This window comes from Hyperolius riggenbachi, chromosome 7, assembly GCF_040937935.1.
Source record: "Hyperolius riggenbachi isolate aHypRig1 chromosome 7, aHypRig1.pri, whole genome shotgun sequence".
Classification (NCBI taxonomy): Eukaryota; Metazoa; Chordata; class Amphibia; order Anura; family Hyperoliidae; genus Hyperolius; species Hyperolius riggenbachi.
In genome coordinates, this window is record NC_090652.1 from 242,701,662 (window position 1) to 242,729,399 (window position 27,738).

At 37.9% G+C, this 27,738-nt stretch overlaps 1 protein-coding gene across 1 annotated transcript in view; it reads left to right on the forward strand.

Moving 5' to 3' along the window:
* TTN (titin) overlaps nucleotides 1-27,738 on the forward strand; it is a 365,525-nt gene that overhangs the window by 169,205 nt on the left and 168,582 nt on the right. The window contains exons 102-127 of the mRNA XM_068247374.1: nucleotides 848-1,057; nucleotides 3,615-3,692; nucleotides 4,178-4,204; nucleotides 5,635-5,697; nucleotides 10,525-10,593; nucleotides 11,418-11,474; nucleotides 12,362-12,646; nucleotides 13,452-13,520; nucleotides 13,689-13,766; nucleotides 14,886-14,939; nucleotides 15,571-15,639; nucleotides 16,898-16,975; nucleotides 17,097-17,174; nucleotides 17,356-17,412; nucleotides 17,838-17,921; nucleotides 18,023-18,097; nucleotides 18,296-18,370; nucleotides 18,919-18,987; nucleotides 22,137-22,220; nucleotides 22,795-22,875; nucleotides 22,994-23,077; nucleotides 23,380-23,454; nucleotides 24,174-24,239; nucleotides 25,867-25,965; nucleotides 26,133-26,216; nucleotides 26,574-26,627. Coding sequence (XP_068103475.1) covers nucleotides 848-1,057; nucleotides 3,615-3,692; nucleotides 4,178-4,204; nucleotides 5,635-5,697; nucleotides 10,525-10,593; nucleotides 11,418-11,474; nucleotides 12,362-12,646; nucleotides 13,452-13,520; nucleotides 13,689-13,766; nucleotides 14,886-14,939; nucleotides 15,571-15,639; nucleotides 16,898-16,975; nucleotides 17,097-17,174; nucleotides 17,356-17,412; nucleotides 17,838-17,921; nucleotides 18,023-18,097; nucleotides 18,296-18,370; nucleotides 18,919-18,987; nucleotides 22,137-22,220; nucleotides 22,795-22,875; nucleotides 22,994-23,077; nucleotides 23,380-23,454; nucleotides 24,174-24,239; nucleotides 25,867-25,965; nucleotides 26,133-26,216; nucleotides 26,574-26,627 — 2,202 coding nt within the window. The remainder of the gene's footprint in view (nucleotides 1-847; nucleotides 1,058-3,614; nucleotides 3,693-4,177; nucleotides 4,205-5,634; nucleotides 5,698-10,524; nucleotides 10,594-11,417; nucleotides 11,475-12,361; nucleotides 12,647-13,451; nucleotides 13,521-13,688; nucleotides 13,767-14,885; nucleotides 14,940-15,570; nucleotides 15,640-16,897; nucleotides 16,976-17,096; nucleotides 17,175-17,355; nucleotides 17,413-17,837; nucleotides 17,922-18,022; nucleotides 18,098-18,295; nucleotides 18,371-18,918; nucleotides 18,988-22,136; nucleotides 22,221-22,794; nucleotides 22,876-22,993; nucleotides 23,078-23,379; nucleotides 23,455-24,173; nucleotides 24,240-25,866; nucleotides 25,966-26,132; nucleotides 26,217-26,573; nucleotides 26,628-27,738) is intronic.

The window sequence follows — 27,738 nt, forward strand, 5'->3', positions numbered from 1 at the left end:
AGTGTAAGTCTAAGTAAAAATAGAGCGCTCCATAGTGCATTTATCAAAGGAACACATTTATTGAAAGTTTGATCAGAAAGATCTGATAAAGGCGCAGCGCCGAAACGCGTAATGACGTCAGACACACACTAACGGCAAGCCACGCCCACCCAGAAGCGAGACGACAGCCCAGGCAATCGGAGATCGCGCTGCTGGCCACAGCGCGTTGTCATTTACCACCCGGTTTCTAAGCGGCTGGCTTTACCGCTGATAAGCGAACTTGACATTCACGTTTGTGAGTATAACTTTAAACTGTCAATAAATTTGTCCCTTTGATAAATGCACTATGGAGCGCTCTATTTTTACTTAGACTTACATGGCTGCAAAACATAGCCTGATCTGTTGAATCTCAGTTACTACTACTATTATTTCTGTTAAAGCACACAGATGGTAGCATCAGAATTTGACATAAACAACATGTATCCAGGTATCAAACCTGCCTTGTTTCAACAAGATTCATAGTGTGAATGTATCGCTGACAAATCGATACAAATTGCATGTTGCATTGATGTCAACATAGATGAGAAGCTCAAAGGATTGTTGTACACTAGTACATTTTAGAATTTATGCTGTGAAAAAATGAGACCCTTTATGAGGCAAAGGAAAGCAGGTTCTACCCAGTATTAGAATAGTGTTTCCAAAGTTATGAAATTTGTGAGTCCGTTATGTATAATACATTCTACACATTTGTAGTTATTACGTGATGTAAACAGAGCCATTGCAAATTGTTTGGAGAGAAGAAAGAGTAAATAATGCCAAAATTCAGTTGTGGAACCATTTTTTCTGTTTTTTTTTTTACCCACAACAGCTGAAGCAATTCAGTTCACAAAAACCATTCAGAACATTGTCGTGAGTGAACATGAATCTGCCACTTTTGAGTGTGAAGTGTCATTTGATGACGCGGTGGTCACCTGGTACAAGGGAACCATAGCACTACAAGAGAGTGATAAGTACAGCTTCAGAAGTGAAGGCCGCTGGCATTACATGACCATCCATAATGTTACAGCTGAGGATGAAGGTATGCATTCATGTCACCACTGAGGTACTTTGTAAATGGTTACTGTATGTTATAACAATAACTAGGAGTTTTCTAGTTGTTTTAATTATAGTGCAGAAATAAAAAAAAACTAACATGTAATGCATTTGTTTTGATCCTGCTTCTTAAAGTGATCCGGTCCCCTTTTTTACATCAATTGTATCTAACTGAGATTGGGCAAACAATACTTTTATACAGTTTTGCCTTCATAAAGCTTCCTGAAAACAATTTCTCCAGATAATTTCCCTTAAAGGGGATCTTTCGCGAAAAAAGTAGGCAGTTAGAAAATGTGACAGAAGACAGGTTTTGGGCAAGTCCATCTTTTTAAGGTGGCCACTAATGATCCAATCTTTTTCATCCAATCTTACCATTTCTATGTAATATAAGGTAACTGCCTAAATTATCCATTCAGTATATTCACTCAGTTTACCCTGGTACTACATAGATTTGGTAAAATTGGATGAAAAAGATTGGATCATTAGTGGCCACCTTAAGGGGGATTCTCAGGGCTTCCTTTGTTTTCAACAGCATTTCCTGAACAGCAGTTTAACTGCCAAAATAGCAAGATACCAGCCGGCCTCCCTAATCACCTGCACACTATTATGTCAGTTAAATTTTGCAACTGTTGTTCAGGAAATGCTGTTGAAAACAAAGAAAGCCCTGAGAATCCCCCTTAAAAAGATGGACTGGCCCAAAACCTGTCATCTGTCACATTTTTTAACTGCCTACTTTTTTCGCGAAAGAACCCCTTTAAGCAGCTTCTTCCTGTTCAGAAGCCTGCACACATAGGACCTGATTCACTAATTTTTACTTACTTAACCTCCCTTACTTAACTTCCCAGCCGCGGGAGGGTTTTTTTAACCTAATTTCTTTTTATCATGTGCTAGCTACATGATTCCCCCCCTGCCTGCAGCATCCACCTGTCCCCTCCGATCGCCGCCGGTGATCACACCCATCAGGAAATCCAGTTCAGAACGGGATTTCCTGCAGGGCTTTCCCCATTGTCATGGCGACAAATGGAATGACGTCATCAACATTGTGACATCACAGGGAGTCCCGATCCACCCCATATCGCAGCCTGGCGGCGATTGGCCAGGCTGCGCACGGGGTCTGTGGGGGGGCCCTCTTTCGCATCGGGTAGTGGTGGATCGGCAGCGATCGGAGAAACATGCAGCTAGAAAAGTGATAGCTGCGTGTTTAAAAAAAAATTATTCAAATCGGCCCACCAGGGACTGAGCGGTGCCCTCCAGCGTTACTGGACAAGCTAAGCTCGTCCGTAACGCTAAGGAGGTTAAGTGAAAGAGATCAGGTTTATTGTACCTTTTATGTGTGTTATTGGAATGTACTTTGAGCACATAACTTGAGTTCAGTTATTTGTGAATGGGGCCCATAGTGCACATCCAGCTAGGTACAAAAGCCCCACAGATAACTTTGACAGCTCATTTTAATAGAAGTGTAGCTTGCTGGGCATCAGCAGTTGAAATACTGGCTTTTCAAATCCCCAGCATGCAGATAAATTGAACAAGAGGTTTTCACTTAGAGTGATCTGAATAGATACATGTGCATTTATTAGAAAACAAATGTGATTGCATTTCAATAACGTGTGCATTTCAGATTAAGCAGACATTAATCAATAACAACCCATGTGGGATGTTACTGACATACAATATAGAGTACCCATTTAAGAAGAGCCTGTACATGTGTCTCATCACGCATGACCTGCATGAGTATGTTCTGAGGCTCTTCATTCCCAAACCCTGCACACATCTGGCATCACATCAGGAATTGCAAAAGAGAGGTGTGCTGCCATGGGAGAAGGGGTGGGTCTATTGTGGCAATCAGCATGGCCACTTACAGGGTACCAGCAGTCCTGGATCTAGAGGAGGAGCCACAATAGAAATAATCTATTTTGTTAGCAAATTATACTTTTATTCCTAAAATTACTTGTGATTTCACCGCAGACACTGAGTTTACATGCCCAAAAATAAGATAAGTTTAGATAATATCTAAGCCATGGTGACACAGATCCACCAGGACTACAATGAAAGCCCTATGCTATGAAGCCCTATGCCCTATGAAAAAAGAAAGACAATTATATCTAATCGCTCCATTTGGTCACATATACATCTGTAATGCAACACATTGTAGACAGGAGAGCCTTGTAAATCAGTTTCTTTTGATGAATGGAGTCACTATTACATAGAATGCTTATAACCCTTAATGAGGGAATTTGCAATTTGAACAATGGAAAGTGATTACATTTAATTACCGCCTATTGTAAGAAGGTAATACTGGAATTCATTTCAAACTTTCCGATTTGAATGTACTCTAAAATCTCCTAGGAGTGCTAGAAGCAAATACAGATTCCTTTACTAAGTGTAAAAATTACTGTTTTAGCAAAAAATGTCCAAAATGCAATGTCTGTTGTTCAGGCTATTAATCGTATTCCGTTTAGCTCAGTTTGGATTGAATATGCAAAAAAATGTGTTTGCCAATTACTGCAGAAGAGAAAATACATATTTCAATTTCAACTCTGCAGGTGTCTATTCAGTAATTGCCAGCCTTGAGCCAAGAGGAGAAGCAACAAGCACAGCTGAACTATATCTGACTACCAAAGGTTTGTGTTTCTTGATAATAATTGTATAAATTGTATAAAACATATATTATGTCAGAACATGCTTTTGTATTTCCCAAAAAGCTACAGGTTAATATTTCAGTGTCAGTAGAAGATATATCATCCGAAAAATTGATTGTAAATACTTAAACACAAATATGAAACCTTTGGAAGTCGAATAATTTACTATTTGATTAAAACGAGATTACTAGAAAGGACAATAGAACTGTCGGATCTCAAGCAAGAGGAAAAATTGGAAAGCTGGCCACCTTACATATTGTGAGCCTTTGAAGCTGTGGCTACCAATGAAATAACCTACCGTTGGTTTCAAGAGTGATCAGTTTTCTTTTATGTTGACGGTGTTGTATGGGTTTTTCATTTGTACTTTTGGCTTTTAATTTGCACAGTAAAAGCTAAAAGTCACACAGCATTTAACATACCCGTGTTTTGGCTTAATGTAATTATGCTGTGATTTTCTTTTTCCGCAGAAATGAAGCTTGAACTCAGACCACCAGGTAATTAAAAATGTTCTTCATTTATTAATGTTAGCGAAATCTTAAAATAGATAGGAACACTAAACTATGTCTTTATTTATAAATTAGGCTGCAGTGCAGTAGCCTAACTGAGATTTTCTGGCTGGACTGTGGTGTACAAATAACCTCTTTTTGCTACCTATAGTGGTACACTTTCATCCCGGGTGTGCCCCCCCCCCTCCTCTCATGCCCATGCGTGATCACATTGTCACGTGTTATGATGACAAACAGCAGGACTGACAAGCCATTTGATCATATACACCTAAGTGAAGGAGTGAGGTGTATTATTATATGGGAGTGGGCCTGTGCATGTTACACAGGACGAGGAAATCAAGTGGGGCTGAGCTGTAGGAAAGAACATGCACTTTTACAGCAGTGGAGATGGGGGTGGAACAAAATAAGACAAGATTCTTGAGGGTAAACCTGAATTTTCATCTAAAATACTGAAGTCAGTTTTCTTATGATGAGGCAAACTTGTAAATCGCATCTGTTAAATAACACTCTACCTAAAGGAAACCTTGCTTTTCATGAAATTATTTGTATCAATATTGCTAATTTTTATGACTTTTATGGTAGCCATGTTTTTTTCCTCCCTGGGCTTGGGTTAGTCTCTTCCACCTGGTGACATTTCTCATGCACAGAGTTGTGCTTCTGGACTCTCCATGCATTGTTTATACACGTGTTTACATGTTACAGGTGACATCAGTTTCTTACAATGCTTGTTTGAGTCTTGATATTGCCTTGGCAGAGTTCCCTGTTTGAAAGCTTTCAAAGAAAAAATATTGTGATATGAAAGTCTCTAGGAACATACTTAGAAAGTAGGTAATAGGTCTAGTTTTAGTGGTTGGTGCTGCTTTCAACCTGTAGCGCAAGGGGTTTTTAAAATCATATAATTGGAAGCTAGTTTTATTGCAGCTAAGAACACATTTTAGCATATTTTATGATTGCTACAGAGTTACCCTTCACTATCTACCTATCTGGCAATAAGTCTACAAGACAACCATCCTACCTCTGCAATGCTGGCCGCTGTCACAAACAGGACTCTTGCGAGCCAACTTTGTTCACTTGACTGCTGCTGGGCCTCAGTGCAGTTCAACTCAGCCTCAGTACAGAGGTCAGGTGATGATATCACCTGAAGGCTATGAGGGGTGTGCCCAGTACAGGAAGTTTGCCATGTGTGGAAACAAAAGCATAGTATAAGCAGCATAAGGAGTGGCAGGTGTGTGGGATGGTGTGACTGGGCATTTAAACTAGGAATTCTAACCAAACATTTGCACTCACTTGGGCTTAGAACTTCCTTTATGGCTGCTGCTGATGCTGTTTTAAGTCCAAGGTTTTATAGAATGAACTCTTAACATCATTTTGTTCTTGTTGAATAATAAAACGTACATGTTACTCATTTTTTATTGTAGATGTTCCAGATACCAGAGTGCCTTATATTCCTGCTCACCTTGAAGAAGAATTTGTATCTGAAGGTAAAGTGTTATAAAATATTAATTATTAGTAAATATATATAATTATTTTTTAGCAGTTAAAGAATTGTGAAAACACAGCCCACATAGGGCACTTACTGTAGTTGAGCTCAGTGCCAAGAATTACAGGATCCACCTTAGTACAGTATCTCTCAAAGCAAATCGGACCAGCAGCCTGATTGCACAGAGTTTGCCCTGGAAGTATTAGCCAGCTCCACCTTTCTACTCCAACATCATGGCATTCTACCCTACCCACCCTTCCCTAGCCATGCACTCATGGTGGTGAGGGGGAGGTGGGTGGGTCATGATGACACAATGTGGGCAGAGAGGAACGAGAATAACACTGGATCTTTGTTCGGCTCACTGCAGCCAGGTTGCAGGTCAAGCTTGCAAGAGATGATAATTCAATTAACTAGCACTGATCAGGTAACTGATGGCACTAACTGTAACTATAGCCGGTGCCTCATGTAGGGATGTATTTACATGTGTTACTCCTCATCACTATAGGGTCCCTTTAAGTGTGTTTAAAAGACCATAAATTAAGCTCCTATTTGCAATTCAGTGTATTTCAATTATTTATTTTTACATTGTGGTAAATACAAGGCAGTCCCTCCAATTGTTTACAGTAAATCTCACTCCTGATTAGCCAATATGTTACACTCTTTGTTTGCTGAAGTGCTGAAAGTGATCTGCAAAGGAATAATGAGTACAGTAATACAAATTATAACAGGAGAAATATGAGAGAACACTTCAGAAGAAGCTGGAACATGCTTCTTGTAGGAAGATCAGTACATGCTGTATTTCATTTGCTATCAGTATAAACTAAGAGTAACAGCTCATACTGTACATACAGAGGATCTTATATCTGTATTTTAAATTAGGAATAAAATGTTTATTGCAAGTATATTGCATTATTGATTATTTCCCAATTTAAGGATTATTTAATCACATTTAAAGATAAGTATACAAACATTTTAAGTTGGTAAATAAAATATAGCCAATGTGCAGATATTTATTTATTTCGTGAAATTTAACTTTGTTGCCATTAAATGGAACCTGTTGTGAGAGAGAGGCTGACATGTTTATTTCCTTTTAAATAATGGACATTGCCTGGCTGTCCTGCTGATCATCTGCCTCTAATACTTTAAAGAAAACCTGTAACTAAAAAAAGTTCCTCTGGGGGGTACTCACCTCGGGTGGGGAAGCCTCCGGATCCGATCAAGACTTCCCCCGTCCTCCTGTGTCCCACGGCGGTCTCACTGTGCCCCTCCGAATAGCGGGGATGTAAATATTTACCTTCCCGGCTCCAGGGCAGGCGCAGTATTGGCTCTCCACTTGGAGATAGGTGGAAATAGCCAATCGCTGTTGGTCCACTCTACTGCGTGGGCGCAAGTCTCCTGCGCCTGCGTAGTACAGCGGACCCGATGGCTATTTACGCCTATCTCCATGTAAGAGCTGCTACAGCGCCCCCGCTGGAGCCAGGGAAGGTAAATAAACCAGCGCTTGTCAGGCTTGTCGGGGCAAAATTCCTGGATGCTTTGGGGGAGCCAGCGCTGGACTGCCTGCAGCTACAGGGATGGGGGAAGCCTCATTGGGACCCTAAGTCTTCCCCCTCCTGAGGTGAGTACCCCCAGGGGATTTTTTTTGTTACAGAGTCTCTTTAAGTCACAGACCCTGAACAAGCATGCAGATCATATATCTATGACAAATCTGACAAGATTAGCTGCATTCTATTTTCAGGTGTGTGATTTAGACCCTACTGACCAGAAAGATCAGCAGGAGTGCCAGGCAACTGGTATTGTTTAACAGGAAATAAATATGGCAGCTTTCATAGGTCTCACACCTCGGGTTCCTTTTAAGTTATTTCCCATTATAATTTAGGTCCACTCAGTAAAATTACAGATATAAATTATTTCACAGTCTCCACATTGTACTTCCTATTTCTCCTCACAGACTGCAATAGTGTGAAAAAAGATATAACATTCTCTCAATAATAAATTGGTGTTTATTTGTTTATTCTAAGAAATCATACTTCTTCCTCGTGTACCAGAAGTGAAGAAACAAAAGAGAGGTACAAAGGAAAAAAGGAGTATTAGTAAAAATATAATCAATATTATTAACTCATAGGATCATCCCAGCTTTACTACTAAGTTCAAGCCTTGCTGAACATAAAATAAGTTATCATGATATTAGCAACAGTTTTAATATACAGCAACAGGTTTAATATAAGCTATGCACACTGCAATACTTACGATACTTTCATTATTTTACCCTGAGAGTGTTGACACAACATGAACTTTATTGTTGTAGCCGAATCTTACTGTGCTAGTATACAGTATATTTATGAAACGTAAGCCACGTACATAAGCATAAAGAATAACATGTTAAAATATTGAAATTCTTTATTTAGCGTTGGCAACATAGCTATATATTTGGAAAGCATCAGGATTATTATCATTATTATATAATACAATACGCTTAAAATACATTGTTCATATACTTCTGTATTTGCATATATTTGTGCCTCACTTAAACTGCAGTCTGCACAGTGGAGCTCCTAAATTTTGTCTTACATGACAAACATTTTTTAAAAATATATTTTTTGGCCTTGATGCTGGCAGACGGGCTTAACCTATGCGCCTGTTGGATATGTGGCACCAACAATATTTTGGGATGTTGTCTTAGTTGCTGTGAGTTTTGAGCCCAGATCCAATAATTTTTTTCCTATGTTTTTCGCACCTGATGTCATTTTTGAAAGAATTTAACAATCAACAATACATTTTGAAAGAATTAAGATATTTTTAACATGTTCGATGCTTAGGTTTATGCATATTAATTATATAGAAAGATTTAACTTTGTTAATGGGGGGAGGGGTCCAATTGAACTCATGTTTTTGCATACAGTGCAATATTTATAAAAAAACAAAAAGTTTTATATAAATATATATATAAAAGAAATACAGGCTTAACATCACTTTGAGAAATAAAAGTTTCCCGTATATACTCGCATATAAGCCGACCCCCCAACTTTTACCTGAAAAACCAGGGGAAAATGATTGACCCCCGGGGGTAGGAAATGCTGGCCGCCTTATTCCCCTAGTTTGTCCCAGTATAGCTAGTAAAGTGCCCAGTATGGGTAGGTAGTGCCCCAGTATAGCTAGTATAGTGCCCCAGTATAGCTAGTATAGTGCTCCAGTATAGCTAGTATAGTGTCCCAGTATAGCTAGTATAGTGTCCCAGTATAGCTAGTATAGTACCCTAGTATAGTGCCCAGTATAGCTAGTATAGTGCTCAGTATAGCTAGTATAGTGCTCAGTATAGCTTGTAAAGTGCCCCAGTTTAGCTAGTATAGTGCTCAGTATAGATAGTATAGTGCTCAGTATAGCTAGTAAAGTGCCCCAGTTTAGCTAGTATAGTGCTCAGTATAGATAGTATAGTGCCCCAGTTTAGCTAGTATGGTGCTCAGTATAGATAGTATAGTGCCCCAGTTTAGCTAGTATGGTGCTCAGTATAGATAGTATAGTGCCCCAGTTTAGCTAGTATAGTGCTCAGTATAGCTAGTATAGTGCCCCAGTTTAGCTAGTATGGTGCTCAGTATAGATAGTATAGTGCCCCAGTTTAGCTAGTATGGTGCTCGGTATAGATAGTATAGTGCCCCAGTTTAGCTAGTATGGTGCTCAGTATAGATAGTATAGTGCCCCAGTTTAGCTAGTATGGTGCTCAGTATAGATAGTATAGTGCCCTAGTTTAGCTAGTATGGTGCTCAGTATAGATAGTATAGTGCCCCAGTTTAGCTAGTATGGTGCTCAGTATAGATAGTATAGTGCCCCAGTTTAGCTAGTATGGTGCTCAGTATAGATAGTATAGTGCCCTAGTTTAGCTAATATGGTGCTCAGTATAGATAGTATAGTGCCCCAGTTTAGCTAGTATAGCGCTCAGTATAGATAGTATAGTGCCCCAGTTTAGCTAGTATAGTGCTCAGTATAGCGCTCAGTATAGCTAGTAAAGTGCCCAGTGTAGGTAGTATAGTCTGGTCCGCGGGTCCCCTCCGCTGGTCCCCCGCTCTCCCCACCCCCACCGCCGCTGCTATTACCTGCCCGCATCTTCTATTCTTCTCTCCGTTCTTGTAAACATTCAAGTATAGTTGCGCTGCTGTGAATGTTTTCAAGCACGGAGAGAAGAATAGAAGATGCGGGCAGGTAATAGCAGCGGCGGCGGACGTGGGGGGAGCGGGGGATCCGCGGACCAGTGGAGGGGGGGGACCCGCGGACCAACATGACTCGCATACAAGCCGACCCCCCAACTTTTGGCCCCCTTTTTGGGGGTCAAAAATTCGGCTTGTATGCGAGTATATACGGTACATATAATTAGAATTTACTGAACAGTTTTACAGAATTAAGCCAGTAGTTAGAAACAATATACCCCCACTCATTCCAGTATGTTAGAAATGAGTTGCTAAACCTTTGGAATTGTACGTCCTAGACTACCCTGGTGATATTGCCGTCAATCCAGTTCCCGAGCTTAATTGCTGCACCTTCTTAACCATGAAATGATGTGCCTCAAAGAGCTCAAATTAGGAATTTTTTGTTTGAGATTGAATTACTTTAACCTTCATGCCTTCATTCCTGGTTGACACTAATGTTTTGACACCTCATTACCCACTATAGATCTGCGTCTGTTAAACATGTCTCTTGTTTCATCAGCGGAGCATATGCTAAGCACGCAAATCATTTTAAGCCATGATATCATGTTACTGAATGTCATTTGCTTCCGTTGTGCATTCAATGCTATATAATTTTTTAACTTGGTTTTAATTGCCAATCTCAACAGTGCCCAAGCCTGGTGTAAAAGTCCCTAGAGATGTTACGGACATCGGAGAACAAGTTCCACCACCTAAACGTGAGTTGTCTCTGATGAAGAGTTTTAAGAATTATCTCCATTCACTTTTCCACCTTAAATAGCCCTTAAAGTGCACCTGAACTCTTGTACAGGACAAATGGAAAACATAGAGAAATGCACCCTGTATGTATTTAGAGAGTTTAGCCTGTCTGATTCCCCCTCATTTGTGTTTATTCACAAGTTGTAATTTTTTTCTCTCTCCCGTGTCACATGACTGCCACAGCAGATAAGCTCATTTGAAAACACAGTATGTTAACAATATGTCTGCTTCCATGAAAGCAGGAAGTAGAAACAGTGCAGAATTATTGCAGGGTTTATATCAGCTGTAACAAAGAAAGGTTATTATGCTGTTATTATGCTGCTGTGTATCTTTTAGAGCAGATAGGAAGTTCTGAGTTTAGGTCTGCTTTAAACAGCCTTATCATTTATATTACTGTAGCATTTAGGTCAATTTGAATTTTTGTAATGAATGTGATAGCAGTGTAGTAATCTTGTTTTTTGGTGTCTTGAGTTAAGGTTTAGTTTGGACACATCACTTAAGTCATGTTAGTGTGTTATTTTGTTGTATAAATGTACTGTGTAAGTTGAGTTATTTGTGTATTTTTGTTACAATGTGTCTTTGTCGCAGTACTATGTGTCTTTGTCACATGTATAAAATAAGAATCTTATTGTGTCTTCTATTCTTCATCTTAAAATGTGCAATGCAGTGCACTGTGATTGCACAGCACCTGCAGCATAGATATGCATTTAGAGGCAACCTAGACATATATTTGTAGCTTAATGAAGTTTTACATGTCCTACTTCTCTTCTCAAAATTGCTTTAGTGGGCAAGAAGCAAAAAGTCCCAGCTCCACCTGCTCCTCCTCCACCCCCTGCTAAAGGTAAATGTTCAGAGGAATGCTCAGTGTTTTTAAAACATCAAAGGTTTTGCTCCATTTTATCTATACTAAGAAGAAAGTTGGCTGACGTACTGCACATTTTGCTTCATTAAGTATGGTAACCTAATTGATGTAGATGATTTTCATTATTCTCTATGTTACAGTGTGTTGCCCGTTAGTCAATTGTCTCCTTAACTGTTTTTGTTTTCTTGTTGTCTTTATGTATTTCTTTATTTTCACTAAGTGTATTTAATCTGCTTCCTGTAATGTTATCATTCAGAGATCCTTACGTGTTTGTATACATTTTTGTTTCTCATTGGCATGCATGTCCTGTGATGATTATATTAACTGAAAGCTACTTTTGTCCTGATTGTCTTCTAATTCGTTTTATGTTTCTGTACAGTTACTGTGTTGCTGGAATCAATCCTTTCCATTCCTCTCCTTCTCTTCACTTTTCCTCTCCTGTTTTTTGTTCTTATTCCAACACCTCAATTTCCCTTTTCTTCTCCATTCTCCTCTCCTTAATTTCCTGTCTCCCTTTTTTTCTCATGTCCTTCCTTTCCGTTCTCTTTTCTCCTCTCCTTCCTTTTCCTTTTCTCTTCTCCTCTCTTTATTTTTCCTCTTCTCACATTTACATGTTCTAATGCTATATAATTGTATAAATTTGTGTTTGTTTTGTAAGTTCTGTCCTTAATATTTCTTTTTTATACACATCTTAACCCGGCCTGGGTAGCCTCTTGAACAATAAAGGCTTCTAATATTTGAAAAATCCATCTTATAACCCAGGAATCTTATTTTAGCACACAGCTACTCTTTGCGCTATAAAATATTGTCTGTATATGTACACTTACAAGGTGCATTTCTTTTAACATCAATAAATGTTTCTTAAGTTCCTCCAAAAGCCAGAAAAGAGGAGGAAGTAAAAGTAATTGCCATAGCCAAAAAGAGAGAAGAAGTTTTTGAAAAGGTTTATGAACCTGAACCAACATACGAAGTAGAAGAAGTTTATGAAGCAGAAGAGGAAGCTTATGAGGAGTATGGCAGGAGGGAGGAGGTTTATGAGGAACATGTTTATGAAGAAGAAAAGGAGTATTATGAAGAACAAGTTTATGAGAAAAAACATGAGTACTATGAGGAAGAAGTATATGGTGGAAAAGAACGATATTATAGAGAAGGTATAACAGTTTGTTTTTGTTCTATTGACATCAATTTGCCATTGTTTTTGTGTCAGGTGTTCTTTTTTCAACATTATGCTTTTGCTCTTCATACTAGTTACAATTCAGTATAAAAGATAATTTAGTTTAAGATAAACCATGTTCTTGACTGGAAGATTTTACTGTTCTTACACTGTTTTTGACACTGTCTGTGATGTCTTATGTATGTTTTTATACCATTATTATTTCATAGATACTGCATTCTGCCCTTCAAGACAGCCTTAATTTAAACTGTTCAATATCATCTTAAAGCAGCAGCATGAAACAAGATGCTGTGAACATGTAGCTTTTGTGAAGCAGTATACTTATATGTTTTGCTTGTGACGTGTTCAGTCATGAAACGCTTCCAAATTAGGTGACATGTGCAGGCAGGCTGGAGGTAAAACTATATTTACCTCGGCAACTCTGCTATTTAAATCCAGCACCTCCTCTCCTTTCCTTGCTGCTCAATCTGTTCCCGCCCATCAGGATATCAGATGGTGCACCATCTGAAGTTAGCGGGGACGACACATACTTTTCACAGGAGGGTACAGCTGGAGCAATATGGGAAGAAGATCTCTGGAGATTTTAATCAGCCCTGGATCTAACTACTGAGGCTGTTTAAAATATTTTACCAGCAGCCAGCCCCCAGACCCATATCCCCCAAACAATAGGATTCATTTTTGGTGGGGCTCCCCATTTTAAAAAGGATTTTCGACTTGTCTTTCTGCATTTTTCCCCCGTTACTAAATTTGGACTTGGTTGACATTTAACTTTTTCCCTTAAGTCATTGAAGAGGACATTCCGGAGAGGAGAATCTCCGAAGCTGAATATAAGAAGCCAGGCGTCCCTGGAGGTATTTCTATTTTACTTATGTACTATGTAACTTAATTTCATATAGAGACTTTATGCAACTAACAGAAAAGAAACTCCATATGCTTGCACAGAAAAAGGAATGGCTTTGGCTAGATGTGAGGCACATGATTCGGAAATAATGTAAAAATTATTTTCGATGGTTTCACAGTACCAAGAAAAGCTGTAGAGGAACAATTTGAAAGACGGGTTCTGACCAGAGAAGAGGAAGCAGGAAGAAGGAGACAAGGTTCCATCTTTGCTCCTATATGTTTAAATACATTTTTTTTTAATTTCTTCTTTTTCTGATCATATATTCTTATCATTAAAAATGCGAAAGAAAGATCTAACATACTACCTTCTTATCTTTGACATCTTGATCATTTTACATTAGAGACTTCTTTGGGTGTGTGATTTAATTTTCAAGCAGCTCGGGTAATCTGGAAGTAATGCACTTTAGTTTAACCCCACAGCCAAAATTTACAAACTGTTGGAAACAGTTGTGATGGGAGTATATATTACTGTAAAGTCATTCTCACCCTTGTAGGCTCTTCAGCTCTAGCAAACTGGGTACAGTATTTTTGTCATATGTGAAATGGATATGCAATATTCTCCCTGTTGCAATTGCTTATTGCCTTACAATGGCTGGCTGGCTTTGACAGTATCAATATCAAGCATCAAATAAAAGTAACATTTTTTAGAAGAGGCAATCTTGGCTGGAAGAGCATTGATCACTTTATGGATAAAACTTTTTTGAACTTCATAGCTAGCTGTTAGAGACTAGGATTGATTTTTTTTTTAATTTTCATCAAATATCTCAGCTCTTCCTATTCAGTAAGCCAGCACCTATTCAGTAAGGAGTCCTTAAACTAGACTCCCTAACAATGCTATTGCCTACTGAGCATACCTCCTGCCAGGAGAATAAAGCAATATAAATGTGTTTTGTCTTGTCTCATCTTTCTTGTCTTTGTAAGTACCCAGCAAGCAAAAATTACAAAAATAATGAGAGAAAAGTAATATTAAGGCCATGTTTTCTTAACCAAGAACATCTTATTTTGTGTGCTTGGAAAGTGCTGAAATGTTATTTTGTAGATAATGTGAGACACTAATAAGGAATTCATGTGATAAGTTTTTTTAATCAATCCCAATGCCACGTGCCAATTTTTCAAGTCATTAAAAGACTGCTTGCAGTAGAATCCCTAACGTTACCATTCTTTTAGATAAAGAAATGGAATTTAATAGTCTGTCCTAGAGTTAAGCATGGGAATTTGATTCTAAATATAGATAGCCTACAGTACAAAACTTGCAGTGGTCTTCTTAAATTGAATTCCTTTCGGTATAGTAACTATTAATATATATTTCTTTAAAGCACAAGAGAGAGGAGTGCCTGTGCCAGTTGACGAAGAAGTCTCTGCACGAAGGGGTAAGCACAGTGATTCATTTTTTTTACTTGTCTTTAGTAATGATTAAAAAAAAGAATTTCAAATTCCCTACTAAACACAGCCCATATAATTATATTTAGTGATGTGTGCAACAAACAAAAGTCAAGGCAGGCAAAATAATTCCATAACATACACTTTTTTTAAAGTACAAACTCGGGAATGGGCTGTATCACAAGAAGAGGTTTCTCTTGCCATGCGCAGAGAACAACACATATCTATGAAAGGTATGAAGGCAGCACTGGGCATTGCAAGATTTAGCTATAAAAATAATCCAATTATCATAATAACAATAATAATAATTTTGAAGTGGCAATCCCTATAAATCCTTATACTCTGACTGCTATGTGGTTTTACAACTTTTTGCAGATATTAACCCAGCATATAACATTTTTAAACCCTGGCAGATGACAGAGCAATAAATGTAATCATATTAAAAATGTAGTATTTACATCTAAATCTGCTGTTGTTTGGGTACTCATCTCAAATCATACCAAACTGACCAGTCCTTCTTAAGAAAATAACACACCCACTAGTATCATGGCATCATTAATAATATGTAATTCAGCAGCAAATGGAAGCAGTAAATAATAGTTTACATCTGGTCATGTTTAGTGCCAGAAAAAAGGGCAGCTGGAGAGTATTATTATGAACGCGAAGTAGAGGAAACTGCTGTCGTCACAGGTATGCCTTCTACGCTTATGTCAAGTAGCATACATTTTTTTCTTTTGATGTTTGTCTGTTTTGTGATGTCTAATATGCCTGTCTAATACATAGTGAAAGTTCACTGTAAGTTTAACTTGTCATAGTTTTATATTGGTTCTGTGCACTTTGACTTCACATTATACACTTTACTAATTCTTTGAGAATGTCATCCATGTGCTATACTAGTTAACATGACTGTAACTGTTTGACAATGTATGTGGGTGTGTATAGTCCTTCTTCTCCTTGCTGCATTTTGTGGCTATCAGCACTTGTATACTTTTACTAGCGTATGTGTATGTGAACGTGTGTCTTTGTGGTATTATGTGCTTCAAACCTTAGGTTTGTTATGTAATTTTTAATCTGTTGAAATGGTAAAACTTTTCTTGTGGCATGAATGTTTACATTATAACCCCCACTGCATATATACTTTTGACCTTGTACGGTATGTGGATGTGTGTAGTCATTATTCTCCTTACTGCATTTTTTGGATATCAGCACTTGTATTCTTTTACTGGCTTATGTGAATGTGAAAGTGTATGTTTTTTGTGGTATTACGTGTTTCAAACCTTAGGTCATTTTAAATTTGCTGAAATGATTGGCTTACAGCATGAATGCCCAAGCTTGAACCACCATCATCAATTCTTCCTAGTTTCTAAATATTTTACATTTTGTCCTTCTAATGATTTTTTGACAACTTAGTTGTATTTGATCACTTTAAAGGGATTTGAGCAGTATTTTTGCATAAACTGTTAAAGCAACCTCCCCCTAAGGGAGGTTTGTAAACTGTTTGAGATGTGAGGGATAAAGCAGACCTTTACTTACCTAGGGGGCCGCTCCATAGTCCCCCTTGTCTATTTGGACACCTCCAACTTCTCTCTCCCAGTCACACAGCCACAGGCATGTGCTGGGTATTTGTATTTCTCAAGCCATGAAATGCACACAGGATGCATGCTGGGAGATGTAATTCCCAATAATGTGGTTGCCACAGTAACCACCTTAATGAGAACTACATTTCCCAGCATGCATTGCACATCCCTGCCTGCATTGCATGGCCGGGGGCATACTGTACGATTAAACAGCACAAACCTGCGGCTGTGTGGCAGGTGAGAGATAGCATGGAAGAATCCAAATAGACAAGGTTAATTTGACAATTTTGGGAAAAATACTGCTTTGATCCTGTTAAAATAACTTACAAAGCACTGCTCTGTTTGAATAAAATATTTCATAAATTCTATAGCTCCTACAGTCCATGAGAAGATGGTTGTAGAAGAGAAACGAGCTGTATCTGTCACTCGCACAGAGGAGATTTCAGAAGGTATTGACAAACTGTCTTTCATGTAATTGAAGATTGTCCATTTATCATTTCTCTCATGTATAATTGTAAAAATATGTAAGCTTCAAAAGAATTTGTGTTAAGTCTGTCAATGTCTTTGAAGTGCCGAAAATTCCAAAGAGAGCCATACCCGAGGAAAAAATACCAACAGCTGTTCCTAAAGCAGTTGCTCCGCCTAAAGGTATATAGACACGCTTGAAGTCTATATACATCGATAGCTTTTATACATAACCTTTGCCCGTGTTTCTGTGCCCCGTTATGCACTCATCCGTCTGTGCTTTTATGTTAAGAATCCTCTTAAAAAGCTTACTTTAAAATGTGATAATATTCAATACTAAATGTGTAAACTGTTGTTTTTAAAGCTGTTCCTGTAGAAAAGGTGCCTGCTCTTAAAAAGGATGAGGCTCCACCAGCTAGAGGTATATCACATTATATATGATTGGACACCTGTAAACGTCCCTGCATATGCACCCGTGTGCTTACCTGTCTTTGTGTATTTGTCAGTAGTCCATCTGTTGTTAAAGACTCTTGTTGATCACTCTTACAGTTGTCTTTGTCTTATACCCTTTTAATATCCTTATGCACCTTTAACCAGAAGAGCTGTAATCTTCCTTTTGTTTTATGTACATTTGTCAAAAGCCATTAGTCTTGTCCCTGACTCATATACCTGCTCTAATTTATGCACCAGCTTGTTACATGTCCCTTGCTTTAATAACTTAAAAATAAAGAAGCAACACTTATGAATGTCTTGTTAGAACACCTTGCTTTCTAACACATTTACTTCGAAATAGCTTTGCATGAAACAACTACACAAGGGTATTTATAGAAATATATATATTTGTAGTCCCCGGAGCTCCCAAGAAAGCAGTTCCAGAAGAAAAAGTACCCGTAGCTGTACCCAAAAAGGAACCGGCTCCACCTGGCAAAGGTACATCAGAGTTTAATTGTCATATCTTTATGTTTTAGCACGAATGGTAAAGGTTAAGTCTAGCTTAGAGAACATAGTGTAATTTAAATAAATGTCTTTAGTGCCTCAAGTGCCAAAAAGAGTTGAGGAGGAAGTCCCATTTGCTCCTAAAACGAAGGTGACACCAGCAGCAGAAGGTATCTTTGCTCTTCTTAGTATGTAGCTGTTGTTATGTGATAACTGATATTCACTTGCAACACCCCTTTTTATGTTTCTTAAGTGGTGACTTTGTCATGAACTGCAAAATTTGTGTGTCTCGTCTGCCTCTGTTTTTATAAGAAATGTTGGAGATAAACAAATAATAGAGTTCTAAAAATACATCTTTAACATACCAGAAATTCCCAAGAGACCTTTCGTAGAAGAAAAGGTACCCGAGGCTGTCCCTAAAAGGGTAGCACCACCAGGCAGAGGTATAGCTTAGCTTCAGGGAAGATCTTGTTTTTATTTCATTTTTTTAATTTAGCTTTTGCATTATAGAAAAATGTCCAGTCAGTTATTTGGCATTATTTGGCTGTTTTATGTTTTTGTATGTTCAAGTGCTTCACTGTTTTATGTACTTTTCAGATATTTTCTAATAGGATTACTTTAGTGTAAAAATTGTGTTTGTTTCTAAAATGTGGCTCCTAAAAATAATGTCCACAAAGTACAAATGATTGATGTTTCATTTTTCTTTGAAAAAACAAAAAACAACAACAACAAATTAATTTGGTATTATGCCATGTATTCTTAAACAGTGAAGAAACTGTTCAATTTATCCATTGCTTACAAGTATTCATTGTCTGTCTGTTTTTGTTGGTCTGACTACTGCTATGTGACATTCTTAGTTCTTAATGCTTTTGGCAAATAACTTGACATTTACCAATGGCTGATTCTTGAAGTCTTCTTAGTTGCACAATACAAAAAAAATATATATAAAAAGAACACAATAAACAAAACTATAAATATGTATCTTTTAAAGTGCCTGAAGCACCCAAGAAACCAGGTGAACCAGCAGCACGCAAAGTTGCAGAAGCTGAGATACCTAAAGGTATATATTTACCTGTATATGCACATCTATGTCATGCATATTTATATGCTATAATTCTTAAGATTAGCATTTTTTACTAAAAGTCCACATTTGAAACTTGGGTTCTCTGTATTTTAATGTAAGTGTCAATTTTAAGATTTTATGAGGAATTAAATTAATCCAATTGTCCTGTTTTCTATACACTTTTCAACCTAAATTTAGGGACCATGTGAGTCATATTATTTTAAGTGCAAGGACATTGGAGAAGGAGATGATCTCTAAGGCCCCGTTCACACTGCACGCGTTTCCAGACGCATTTTGGAAACGCGTGCGGGAGGCCGACACGCACGACATCAGACAGTGCATAGAGTGCACTGTCTGATGTTCACACTGCATGCGTTCCGGACCTGTGCGGTCTGGGTACGCATGCTGCACGCATTTTTTTGTAAAAACGCGTGGCTGTCCCATTCACTTTTCAGTGATGGGATCAGCCACGCGACGCACACAAACGTGGATGGCGTGCGTTCGTACGCGTTGTGGTCCGCATGCGTGGCCGTCCGCGTTTTTGATGAGAACGGGGCCTTAGGCAGTGTTCCACAACCCTGTCCTCAAGGCCCACCAACACTGCATGTTTTGTATAAAGCCACAGAGGTAGTTAATCAGATCTGCTGCAACACTAATTACCTCAGCTGTGATTGTGTGTGGTTTTCTGCAAAACATGTACTGTTGGTGGGCCTTGAGGACAGGGTTGGGGAACTCTGCATCTAAGGAACACACTGAGATGCTTTGTGTTTTGTATTTATTTTATTTTTTTTACTGTGTTTTAATGCACAGTGTTTCCATAATTATAAAGCACCTTTACCAATTGTCACTGTGTCTTTGAATCTTATTTTCATTAATTCAAGTCGAGGAATTGCATATTGTGATCCCTTGACTTAGTGCTGCTTCACAGAAGATTAGCAGTAGCGGTCACCCAAAAGTGCGAGCTACTGCATTTCTGTACCTCAAAAGTGCTTCATTGCACTAAGTGCAAGTGCATGCATATTTCCCGATAAATCAACAGCCAGAAATAGCAGCCTGTCTGTGCACTTATCTAATAAATGTGCCACAGCCAAGAAGTGTTATAACTACTAATCACATTCTTTACAGCTTTGCGCATTTGTATGCCAAAAGTTGTTTATTGATTTATTTTCATTTTAATATGCTCGTACCCACTACAAGTGCACAAGAGGAGTTTAAAGGGGAACTGAAGAGAGAGGTATATGGAGGCTGTCATGTTTATTTCCTTTTAATCAATACCAGTTGCCTGGCAGCCCTGCTGGTCTATTTCTCTGCAGTAGTATCTGATTAAAACCAGAAACAAGCATGCAGCTAGTCTTGTCAGATCAGACTTATAAGTCTGAACCACTGAAACACCTGATCTGCTGCATGCTTGTTCAGGGGCTATGGCTAATAGTATTAGAGGCAGAGGATCAGCAGGGCTGCCAGGCAACTGGTATTGTCTAAAAGGAAATGAACATAACAGCCTCCATATACCTCTCTCTTCAGTTCCCCTTTAAGGTACAGTAACAGTATGAGGGAAAGACTTAGATTAAATCATAATGTTATGAATTGTAAGCCCTGACATTTTAGGGGGAGAACCACAAAGATTATTCAAAAAGTAAAGAAATCATAAAAGAAAACTTTTATAGCATAAAAAATAATACATGTAAAATGTTTAAAAAGTATTCCTGCATATGAAAAAACTCCCTGCCAAAATCGCCAAAGTACAGGAATTACTGGAAATCCATGTACAGCCAGGGATGACCAAAGGGCATGATGGCAATGCAGCCATTTTGTTGCTTAGTAAACACCGGATTAACAATTGTAGGTGATTACTCCTTAACATTTACTTTGTAAAACCCCTCCCCATTTTGCATATACTGCTGTGTGTTCCATGGTCTGAAAAATGCTGTAAAAATGAATTGTGAAGTTAGGCAAATTAGTGAAGAGCCCTGAGGCACAAAGGGTTTTAGTTTTACAATTTGCTAAATAAGCTCCTTAGTTTCTTTGTATTGTTTACTTTTGTTCATCCACTAAAGCAGTGGCATTTAATGAATGGATGCAGTTATGACCAAAAAATATTTGATAGGCAGAATATGGGTGCATTAAGGCAATGCTTAACCTATTTTGGTTCCTGGACGTAGAAACTACGTCCAGGAACCATGCGCACTCCCGGCCGCGGATTCGGTAACCACGGAATCAATGTATCGAGCTATGGTGCCCGATCACTGATTCCTCTCCCCCACTGAAGAAGCGACAGCTTCTCTCGGAAGCCGTGCTTTTTCTGGCTGTTCCCTCCCCGATGCGTCACTCTAAGCGTGTGTTACGCTTAGAGTGACGTCATGTAAACAAACTCATGGCCGCCATCTTGTGGCCAAAAAGCAATACTACAACTGAAAGTAAAAAAAAATAAAAATTAGCACACATTTACATTATAAATCTATTGTTTACCTCCCACCCTCCCAAAACTACCCAAATAAAATGTTTACTATAAAAAAAAAACATTACAATAAAAAAAAAACATGTAAATATTTACCTAAGGGTCTAAACTTTTTAAATATCAATGTAAAGATGAAATATTTCTATTTTTTTTTATTTTAAACTTGTAAATAGTGATAGATGCAAAATGGAAAAAATGCACCTTTATTTCCAAATAAAATATTGTCGCCATACATTGTGATAGGGACATAATTTTAACAGTGTAATAACCGGGACATATGGGCAAATACAATACGTGAGTTTTAATTATGGAGGCATGTATTATTTTAAAACTATAATGGCTGAAAACTGAAAAATAATGAATTTTTCCATTTTTTCTTAGTCTTCCTGTTAAAATGCATTTACAGTAAAGTGGCTCTTAGCAAAATGTACCCCCCAAAGAAAGCCTAATTGGTGGCGGAAAAAACAAGATATAGATCAGTTCATTGTGATAAGTAGTGATAAAGTTATAGGCTAATGAATAGGAAGTGAACATTTCTCACGTGAAAACGACGGAACGCGAATGGGTTAATAAAACATATTATTAAAAAACATAAATATTAAATCCTAATAACATTTTCAATAAAGTTATAAGATTCCCCACATACCTACTAGCTAAAGTGCATAAATATTATTGTTAATTTTTCAAGTGCCAGAAGTACAAAAGAAACCTGTACCAGAGGCAAAAGTTCCAGTTGCTGTCCCCAAAAAGCCAGAGGTTGCTCCTGCTAAAGGTACTTTGGGCATTATATATGTTAATTTTATTAATGAAGCCTTGTAATGTAATACACGCGTCTTGCATTGTGCACAATTTACCGGTAACTAAGTGCACCTTATATAAAACATTCCATTGTTTAACATGTATAGTCTGTCATTAACTTGTTTTGTTTTTCTTATTTTAAATATATTACTTAATATCTTATTAAATGGAGTTTGTGCATGTTGTTCATCAGACTGAATGTCTACTTCATAATGAATGTGAAACAATACAGTCTTGTCCCTCTTATTTAAACTTTGTTTTTCTAAAACTACTAAAAAACAAAATCTTAATTTTAAGTTTGTGAAAGTGGAATTAAAAAACACTCTTGAAAAGGACTAAGAACTTATCTTAATAACATTCAATATTAAGGGAATCCCATGTTGGGATGTGCATCATTGTGTCATATGTGTATCCCTGTATTGTCTTGTTGTCCTGTGTTCTGAATTTAGCCATATCAGCTGCTCTTAATTCTTTTGCTATCTGTCTCTTAATCGTATGTTTTTGTGAGACAAAAGCACTTCATGTTATATTGTTAAATGTGTTTAAAGTTCCTGAAGCCCCCAAGAGGCCAGTTCCAGAAGAGAAAATACCTGTCACTGCACCTAAATGGGAGGAGCCTCCTGCTGCAGGTAATTTCTTCCATACTGATTTAGTCTAGCCCTGTAGTGCCAGTTAGAATCATACCAATTAAACGTTTGCCTTGCTTGCTTTATTCGATAAAAAACGAGTTATGTAATATCTTTAAAGTTGCTGGTTTGCCAAGGAGGGCCATTCCAGGGGAAGAAGTACCTGCTGCTGTTCCTACAGTAGAAGAAGTTCGACCAACTAAAGGTACTAGATGCTCTTAACAGGAGATTTAGCTGTTTTACTCAATATGCAATTCTTCATTGAGTGTACGTATGTGAATTTGTTGTTCTTTGTACTTCTTCTAGTGACCAATTTTTGTTTTCTGTCACGGGCCATTAAAACGTAATTCCTGGCAAAATGCCACTGTTACTGTTTTACTGTCTTACATAAAACACACTTGATCTTTTTCTTTAGTTAAAGTGTGTTTACCCTTTAAGCTGATCAATAAGTGTTGTCTTTGTACTGTGTATTTCAACTTTCTAAAATAAAAAAAAATATTCTTAAAGTGCCTGCAAAACCTGCACCAGTGGAGAAAGTACCTACATTTGTGCCTAAGAAAGAAGAGGCTGTACCAACTAAAGGTATATTGCTTTCTTTATGCCTTCAGCATTCTTATATTCTTTGCAATTTGTGTTAAAGGAGTGCATTGTTTGTAGTGTTCTAGTACTCTTAATGTGTATGACATATCTCTAGATTCTGTAGAATTTTCAGGCTTGTAGATACCCATTCTGCCATTGTAAGCCTCATGCACACTAAAGAAAACTTAGCTGAGATGAATGTTCTGTAAGATCTTGGCTTACAATTTAGCAGAATCTCACCTGTGTACAGCCCCTCAAAATTAGCAATCTGCTATTGCAGATTCCTAAATGGCACAAACAAATGAGAAGAGTGTTTTCTTTGCTTTCTCATGCCACAGTATGCCATTCACTTGTGCGTTACCCGTTGTCTCCCCTCTCCATAGAGAAGCACATGCTCTTCATTTGTAGCATGACTGTGCAGTGCTCGCTCCTTAAACTGTTGGTATTGCAACTGATCAACTATTGTTAAGGATGACTGTAATTGCCCATGTGTATGAGGTTTCATTGTGCTGTGCTTAATCCAATGGCAATAATGGATATACTATAGAAATAGCCTTTAGTAGCCAACCAGATTTCTTTTTACTACAGTTAGATTGCTGGAAGAAGAATTGTTTGCTACAAAATAAGACCCTTTTTCATTTTTATTATTGAAGTACAGATCTGGCTGTTTTTTTAAACTTTAGTAGATAATTCGTATATCTGACACAATAATGTTTTTAAAGTGCCCGAAGCACCAAGGAAAATGCCTGTGCCTATTTCTAAAAAGGAAGAGGCTCCACCAGCAAAAGGTAGCTTATCTTAGCACTTCTAGTTTGATGTTTTAGACTTAAGCATAGCAACTACTGGGGTAACATAGTACAAGTGTGGAATTGTAGTTTGTTTTGGAAACAATAAAAAGGGCCAACTACATTTAAAGAGCCACCGAACCTACATTCCAATTTGTATTCTTACATTCAAAGGGTTCATTTAATCATTCTAATATTTTAGTTTTGGTTGTATGCTGCTGGGTTTACATATTAGAACTGAAATACTTGCTTCTCCTTTTCAGTGCTGTTAAGCTTCTCATGCCTGCTTACAGATAAACTTCTTGTAAGCTTATAGAGCTGATTGTGAAGGTATCACTACAGGGTGAAATATTTAATTTTCCTCCCAGTGCCTTCTGGAAAGGCCCACCTACAAAAAGGGTGAATGGAAATTTGGGCAATAGAAATAGCCGCTAGTAGAATATCGGTACATTTACTGATATTCTACTATTTAGCATTGCTAATTTCAATAGGAAAATATCAGCAAATTATGCTGATACTTTACTACAGCTAAGCCTAACACTATTTTCACACAGAGGCTTCCTTCTACTGATGCCTAACCTAAACCATCCCTCCTCGATGCCTAACCCTAACCATCCCCCATGCCAATGCCTAACCCTAACCATTCCCCTCTGATGACTAGCCCAAACCGCCCCCCACCGATGCCTAACCTTAAAAACAAAAGAAACATTAACACCTCATCTAAAAAGACCCCCCCCACCAATGCCTAACCTTAGAAGACCCCCCCCCCTGCAATGCCTAACTTTAAAAAAGAAAACCACGAATGCCTAACATTAAACACCCCCCACTTCAAAAAATGACAACTGGCACAGTGGAAGTTTGAGCACTACCATAGGTGTCCATTCTATGTAGCCACAGTTTGCATAGTAAGTGGCCCACTATTTCCCCATGTATAGCCTAAATTACTATGGGCACCCATGCCAACATCCAGACTTCCGTGGTGCCTCTGGCGCCAAAATTTCCTGCCTCCTCTGGAAAGACCCTCTTCTGTAAATGTACTGTATCATGAGGGACTAAATGTTAGCATAAATAGTTTTATTACAGACACAGATTTCATGTGCAGCGTGAATAGCATTTTTTTTAAATCTATTCGCTGATTTAACTCCTGGAAATGCCTCTAGTGGGCTTTCCTACCCAGAAAGTCCTAAACCTGTCTTCATTGTCACAGGTTTTTCAGTGTCTATCAAAACCTGAAATAATAGTGTTGAGCAGACTGACCCCATAAGGTGGCTATCAGCATGGCACTAAAAAATTGTCCCAAGCAAAGTGCTTGAAGTCCAGTTATCTTCAATGTTTGTATCAGGTTTTTTTTTGGGGGGGGGGGTTAGTTCAGTAGTTTTATATCATGTTGAACATGTGTAGTAACAGAAAGAAAACAATTTAAGTTTTATTTTAGGGCTATCTGTAATTGTCATGTTTCCTGTCTATTAATGTACTTTGTGTCTGTAAAATGTTATTGTTCAGCACATGAACGTTTGATGTGTTAGTAATTTATACATTGTGCTTTGTAAATGATAATTCTTCTTTGCAACTGATACCTTGTTGCACACAATACACATGGGACTTACGGCATTTTATTGCTGTTTCAAAGTTCCTGAAGTGCCTAAGAAAGTCATCACTGAGAAAGTACCTATTCTTGAAAAAGTACCTGCTCCAATTCCTACAACAGAAGAGGTTGCCCCATTCAAAGGTATTTGTCTTGTTAAACTAACAATCAACTTCTAAAACTTGGAATTTCAAATGTCTTATTCTTTCTTACATAGCTTGGCGTTGGATGTTTACTACATGTTGTATTGTGTCTTTTGCTGTTCTTGTATCTATATTTTTCAAACGTCTTAAATGTATTATGTGTCTTAGTTCCTGAAGCTGCTAAGAAACCAAAAATTGCTGGCAAGGTGCCAATAGCTACTCCTCAGAAACCTGAGGCTCCTCCAGCAAGAGGTATATGTTTTATACCCATGACTGTTGCAATTCACTCAAGTTATGGAGCTGGCTTTTTTGTGTCTTCATTGTTCATTAAAAGAATAGAAGCAGTGGCTATTAATTCCTTATGCTTGACCTAACGTTGACTGCAAAGGGCCTACATTTGTGTACGTCATACATATTGAGCATTATACCATGCTAGAGACTAAATGATAATGATTTCACTGTGACAACTTACTTATGAGTGTTAATGTGTTCTCTATGTTTTGTTTGTACTACATGTGATCATGTGTTTGTTCATTGTTGAAATTGTTTGTCTATTGCACGTGTTGTGTCTACAATTTTCTTCTGATATAAAAACTCCTATCTTCGAAGTCCCTGAAGCACCAAGGAAACCAGTTCCAGAACAAAAGATTCCTCCAGTTACAGGTATAATACTTGTGGGAAATTGAACAATCTTTTGTTTTTTGTTTTGTTTTGTTGTATATGTGAAGTAAAATGTGTTACTTGTGTTTAGTTAGCTTAACTGTAGTTTTATGATCAATTTCTTAAATTTTTTTGTAAGACTGTGCATTTTTACACAACAGCAATGGCTAAGTTACAGAAGAGTTATGGCAAACTTTTACCCTTAATATCATTGAATCAGTTATCTCCATCTTAATTGTCCTAGAGAATGGTCCTTTGAGCACTAGGAGAATTACATTGAAATGAATGGTGCTCTTAGTATCATGCCAAAATTACATAGATGCTAAGATCAAAGCAGACCCAGAAATGCAACTCACAGGCCACAGGCACTCTTAGCTGTGCTATTTCAACTTTGATATTCTCAGCACAGTATGCTCTCAGCACAAAGCTCTTTTCCTCAGTGTCAGGCTTGGGGGGGGGGGGGGGGTGTTAAGTGTTGCTTACAAGTTTTGAGTGGTAGTAGGTCTTGGTTCCTTTGTTTTGAAGTGCGTGTGGTGGTGGGGAGGTATTTTTCTTTAGTTGTGAAAGGTTATGCTAGGCTATATAGTCCCAGGTTGGTGAGGTTTATGTAAGATTTTGTAGAAAATATTTGTCAGGAGTAGAAGAAATTGATCAAGGTTTAGGGTCTGAAGAACAATATCTCCGGCTTTTGCCAGCAATTCATCTGCAAGGAGATACACTAAAAAGTTCATGAAATAAACACAAGGTGCCCAAATAGCACATTGACTCAACAAACTAACCACTGTAATTGCCCATGTTAAATAGACTTGACTACAAATTTCTACCCATCTTTTAACCATTTTTTTAAAACCAAAGATATGCATTATTAAGTAAAAGCCACAGTTTTACAAAAATTTCTAGCTAAAACAACCTAAAAGGAAGATAAAAAAAACTGATTCTGACAAAATGAAACAGCTAAGCACATCACCTTGTGCCATTGTCATTCTGCGTATTTTTGTATTGTCATTCATGTTTCTGTCTTTGTGTACAAAATTGTGCAAAACTCTTCATTCTTCTGAAAGTCTTTGAACAACATATTTACTGTGAGAAGACCAAAACCCTTCTCATTAATGTC